The sequence below is a fragment of the Polistes dominula genome, unplaced genomic scaffold, assembly GCF_049000335.1.
Source record: "Polistes dominula isolate Pdom_NZ unplaced genomic scaffold, Pdom_raw_medaka contig_73, whole genome shotgun sequence".
In the NCBI taxonomy this organism is placed as follows: Eukaryota; Metazoa; Arthropoda; class Insecta; order Hymenoptera; family Vespidae; genus Polistes; species Polistes dominula.
Window position 1 is genome coordinate 9,454,001 of NW_028300951.1, and position 6,000 is coordinate 9,460,000.

At 35.8% G+C, this 6,000-nt stretch overlaps 1 protein-coding gene across 12 annotated transcripts in view; it reads right to left on the reverse strand.

The window, feature by feature from the left end:
- Dop1R2 (dopamine receptor 2) overlaps positions 1 to 6,000 on the reverse strand; it is a 74,780-nt gene that overhangs the window by 51,506 nt on the left and 17,274 nt on the right. For all 12 annotated transcript variants that reach the window (XR_016176514.1, XM_089172320.1, XM_089172317.1 and 9 more), the window contains one exon: positions 3,905 to 5,629. Coding sequence is in view for 11 of the 12 variants with exons in the window: in XM_089172320.1 (XP_089028446.1) it covers positions 3,905 to 5,166 (1,262 nt within the window). In the remaining variant the exon portion in view is untranslated. The remainder of the gene's footprint in view (positions 1 to 3,904; positions 5,630 to 6,000) is intronic.

Sequence of the window (6,000 nt, forward strand, 5' to 3'; positions counted from 1 at the left end):
GCAGATGTTGTCAGGACATGGCTGCTTTCGGGCTTACCTTCACCGCTTAAGGCATGACGATTCTCCGGAGTGCCCGTCCTGCCCCGGAACCAATGAAGATGCAGAGCACGTTTTTTTCGAGTGCTCGCGTTTCAATCAACAACGTGAGGAGCTGGAGAAGATCCTGAAGAAGACAATTCAACCAGAGTCAATCGTAGAAGCAATGCTGTTTTCAGAAGCTGCCTGGAATGCAACGAACACTTTTGCCACAAAAGTGCTTACAGAGCTGCGTTCCATCGAGAGAAAAAGAGCAAAAGACAGAAGCTAGAAGGAAGAAATAACATCTTAGCCACCAGAAGGAAGAGCGACATCTAATTCCCCCCCCCCCGCGAAGAAATGCCTTACGGCGGTACCATGGGGGATCAGAGGATAGAAGAGAAAGGGGTTTAGGGTTTAGTGGGTAGGGACGTCAGCGTCGAGTTTAGTATGACGCTGCGTCGAGTCTCCACATATCCAGGCCAAACAGCTATGCCTAGAATCCGTAAAAAGGATTCCCCCCCCTAAGGAAAAAAAAAAAAAAAAAAAAAAACATACATTTATGATTTACCACGTTGTAAATAACGATAAGACGTATGAACCCGTTTCCTCTTCACCTCTGCAGGTGCACAAAGAAACATGCGCGTTCTTGCGTGCATAAGAAAATTTTTGTCAAGCTTGTAAACAAACAGATCACACACGGTAGAAGTGAAACCTTCAAAGAAAACCAAGCTTCAAGACGTGAATATATCAAAACAATTGAATTGTAATACAGCGCCATCTATTGAAAGAACCTTACAGAACCTAGATAACCTGTAAATAAATATCTTTAAATTAGTAGTAAAAAATAATAATAATAAAAAAAATCGCGATAAAAATTGTGTTATGTGCTAAATTGGAAAAAATCGCGTGATATAAAATAAATTTCATTGAAATAAGTTGAGTAGTTTCGCAATTATTAGTAGACAAACATATTGTTACATTGAATTTTTATATATAGAATTTGATTAATTAATTAATTAATATATAGAATTAAATATATAGAGAATTATATAGAAATTATATATGAAATGAAATATATAGAATTGAATTATACATTGAATTTTATTAATTATTTTTGTTTCATCGGTTTCACGTTCTTCCGTTTCACGATTTTCAAATCACTCTGATTCTACAGAAGTTTTCACTTCAAAAATAAAAAAACGCTACAACAATGTGGCTTATCTCGAATGACTCTTTGTCGAATGTAAAAAGGAAAAATAAAGAAAATAAAAAAAAGAGGAGAGAAACAAAAGAAACGGTTGGTTGCAAAAAAAAAATAGAAGGGTGGCAATCACCTTCCATATTCGTCTCACGTTATTTTTCCCGTTTGAATATATTCTCGAAATAGATGTCGATTTGATGATATTGAATCCCCCTTTTTTTTTTTTTTTTTTTGATCGAAGAACGTTCTATTCCTTCCATTTCCTTTTTTACCGTTTTTTTTTCTTTTTTTTTTTTGCTTTCCTTTTTCGTGACTGACGTTTAAATCTTGACGGAAGTCTCTTAGGAAAGTAGTAAGTGGCCGAGGAGTATGTAAAGTCGACAAATAAAAAACTTTCTTTCACGAGGTACGAAAAAATAAAGTGGTATAGTATAGCAAGCAAGGTAAAGAAGCAAAGAAGAACCCAACGCCCTTTTATACGGATCTCGCTTACGATGCATGGGGTTTTACCTTTAAAATCGATTTTCTTTCTCTATCGTTCTGGCAAATGCTTTCTCTCATCCTTTTTTTCTGTTTTTTGTTTTTCTTTTAGACGAACGTTTCAAGTACTCGCTTACTTATTTACTTGGTTAAGTTCTTTCTTTATTTTTTTTTACTTTTTTCTTTTTTAAATCGATGCAGACGAAAATTTACAATTTTTCTTTTTTTTTTACAAGAGATCTCATTTCACATACGATCGAATAAAAATACCCCTTCGAATATAATTTATCGATATATGATAAGAAAAAAAATTAATATCCCCAACGTTTATGTAAAATTTAACCACTTGACACACCACATACAAATAAAATGTTCGACGTTTTATTTTGAAATTTACATTGCTTTATAAAATTCAATAAAGTTGATAAATTATTAAGTAATACTATAAAATAATAATTTAATTAATTTTGTAACGTGTGAAACTTCATAAAGCAGAAACGTCTCCGAGACGTCATTGTATGTCAAGAGATTAATTTTTAACTTAAAAGTCAAAGAGAAAAAATAAAATATATCGATCTATCTATATGGAAAATAAATAAGAAGAAGAAGAAGAAGAGAAGAGAAACATATAATATATTATCTACTTTTAATTCGTTTTCTCGTATTAAAATGATAGTAGTAGTCTCGAAGGATGATAAAATATTCCCTTTTTTTGATCGTAGATTTATCTGTCTGCAGTTGAATACCGCGTCCGTTACAGTACCACCACCCACTCTTTTCCCACCCCTTTCGTCACTCATCTTCACGGCCTCTTTTTCTTTCCTTTTTTTTTTTATTTTTTCTCTAATTCTTTTTTCTTTTTCTTTTGTTTTTATCGCTAACATCACCACCGGCATCGCTATTATTTATCGTTGGACACGTCGTCATTTTTCACAAAGCCATATTAAAAGAGAGTCGACGTTTCTTTTCTTTTCGTTTTCCCAGTTTTGCGAGAAGAAAAGCTGTCGGTGTTGTTCGACGAGACCTCCTCCTCCTCCTCCTTCCTGTTTCTCCCTCCTCAGCCAGACTCTCTGTTGCTCCATTTTTTATTTTCCTTCTCTCTTTGTATTTTTCTTATTTCTCATCGCAATAAATTAGAAATCCAAGATCTTATTGAACGATCTTTCCAGATATTATCAATGAACGAGATTAATTGAATGAATCAATTAAAATACACTTAATATATAACAAATTACGATAATAAATTACTTATTTATTAGATGCTTCAAATTCTCGTTAAAAGAAATCTACTATTATCGATTTGATAGTAGTAGCCGTTATCAAAGCTGCTTACTTGCTTTATTTACTGGAAGAAAATTAATCGGCAGCTTGTAGGTACAAGAGCAGAAACAGGCTAAAATTACAACGTTACTCTTAGAGAGTGACGGTTTAATAGAAACCCTCGAGGGACTTGCGTATCACGACACCCTCGTAATTAATAAGTATCTACACACTAATCGCGTACACTTTATCCACTTGAAAGCATTTTCGCGTGTTACCTTTTATTACATAAATATATATATATATATATATATATATATATATATATATATATATATATATATAACATTAATGATAAAGAAAATCAAAATTTATTTAGAACGAATTTCGAAGAAACTTGTATAAAATTTGTCCTATTTTTTTTTTTTTTTTGGTAAAATTACAAATCTATTTTATTTCTTAAAATTGAAATAATTTAAAATTTCATTAAATTATTTTACTACGAAATTACCCCAAACGAGTAACTCATTATTATTTCAAGTTTCAAAAAGATGACAAATATCAAAGTTAGATGAGTGACATAACAGGTATAATAATTGATAAAATTTCCAAAGTCGTATTCGTGGCAAATGATTAAAGAGTAATCTCTAAAAAGAGATAAAAATGAAGTAATAAAAGGTAAGAGACGAGCGATTGTACGGGGTGGCCACGTTCTATAGGGACTAAGGAGAATAAGGAAAAACCGATTATGCGAGGAGGGTCGCAGTGAAGCTTTCAAAGAAATAATCTTAAAAAAAGGACAATGCCGAGAGTGTAATAAGGTCGTCGGCAGAACGGGGGATGATGATGATGATGATGATGATTCGGACAAGAAGGGTAAGAGGTAAAAAGGGAAGGGAAGGGAAGGGAAGGGAAGGGATTTGCCTTGAGCAAGGAACGACTTACCTCCGAAAATCCCTGCTCCAGCAAGCGTATATAACTGGGTTCATGCCACTGTTGATCCAACCAAGCCACGTGACAGCAGCAGAAACAATCTCCTCTTGCCAGATACACCTGGCGCAAAAACCCGACCATAGATTCACCACAAAGAAGGGTAACCAGCAAACGATAAAGACACCCATAACAATGCCAAGTGTTTTTGCGGCTTTCTTTTCTTTAGCAAATTTTGCTAGTTTGCGCGACAACGAAAAGTTTTTTCCTAGATGTTGTTTATTGTTGATCCTAGTTGAAGGTATTCTGGTCAATCCATTGTTGTGAAGTGCGGTAAGAGGTTCCTCGAGATCTTGAAGATCTTCCGGGGTACTCGAGGCCGTACGAAATAGATGTCTTGGATCTACGTTCGTACTGGCTCCACTAGTATTAACACCTCCGCCACCACCACTAGCACCACCACCACCACGATGTATCCTAAGAGTAAGTTCTAGCTCACCGGAGGCCATTATAACTTGTTTCGTTCCCAATTTGAGACTCCTCGTTTGTATCACCGCCGCTCGATAAATCCTATAATAGGTAAATACCATTACGAATAGCGGTAAATAAAAGCTAATCGTCGACGAAAATATCAAATAGCCGAGATTTTCTGTAAACGGACACTTGTCTTCCGGTACTTCTTCCGTCCTTACTGCTCTCCACCAAGCTATAGCTGGAAATGATATCGCGCTAGAACAAATCCAAACTATAGCGATCAATATCGCTGCACGTTTTCTAGTCATCCTCATCGGGTAGGTAAATGGATCGGTTATGGCCCAATAACGATCCAAACTGATAACACATAGGTTCAAGATCGAGGCCGTCGAAAATAATACGTCGAGTGAACGCCATACGTCGCACCAATCGGTCGTAAAAAGCCATCGATTTTCTAATACTTCGTAAATCGCACTGAACGGCATGACTACTAGCCCGACCAAACAATCTGCAAATGCCAACGACGTTACGAAATAATTCGTCGCCGTGTGAAGATATCTTTCTCTGAAGACTGCTAGGATTACTAGACTGTTACCGAATACTGTAGCCACGGAAAATAAAAATAATAACACGGCTAGTCCGGCACGATCGCTCGTCAATTCCCACAAATCTTCGTAACTACGATTGCCACCGCCACCGTCACGACTTGCGTTGTAAAAACTTCGATTTAATTCGCCGCTAGGTTCCCTTGCTGCTTCTGCCTCTTCTTCCCACTCTAGCAGATAACCTTCGCTCTTGTTCATCTTTCGTTCATCCGCAACTTCTTCCTTATTCTCCTGCGGATCCGTTAACCTGCCTGCCTCTGCCTTTGGCTTCGTCCTGGTTAGTCGTCAGGGTTGGCTACAAGAGTCGTCAGGTTGTTGGAATCGCCGTACTTACTTTCTTCCCTTCTCTTAAAGATATCGTCGCCTGTTTTCTCATCTTTGACAAGATGTCTTTGAAATCCTTTTCACTATCGTTTATCTTACTCCTCTTTGGGAGATCAAGGATGAACGACGACGATAACGACACCTGACGATGATATCCCGCCAACTAACTTTTCGGCACAGGATCAAAGATATCGTTATTTGTTCTACTGTACTTTGTTCCATCGAAGACTCCCTTTTCTCTCTCTCTTTCTCTCTCTCTTTCTCTCTCTCTTCCACACTCTCTCTCTCTTTATTTTTCTATCTCTCTCTATATCTCTCTCTATCTCTCTCTCTCGGTCTGGAACAAGCGATAACACCGCTGTTAGTCTTGAAATCCGACAACAATCTACTACAAATATGTCTCGAAGAACTCTCCTTACTTCATAAAAGAAAAAAGAAAAAATACTTAATAAAAACGATATTTAACACTAGATTTACGGATATTTTGTGTTCATTATTTTTTAATGGCTTACAAACATTATTTTAATGAAGGTTTTAGTAAAGGGTAGAAATTAATATTTTTTAAATATATTTCATTACGTAATTAAAACGCAACATATATTTTTTAAAAATAATATTTAAGTTCTATATGTATATGCAGCAAAAAAATTTGAAATGAGTTAAATTGGCTCTCACATGTCAGTCCGTAAATTTAATGTTAATTAATTC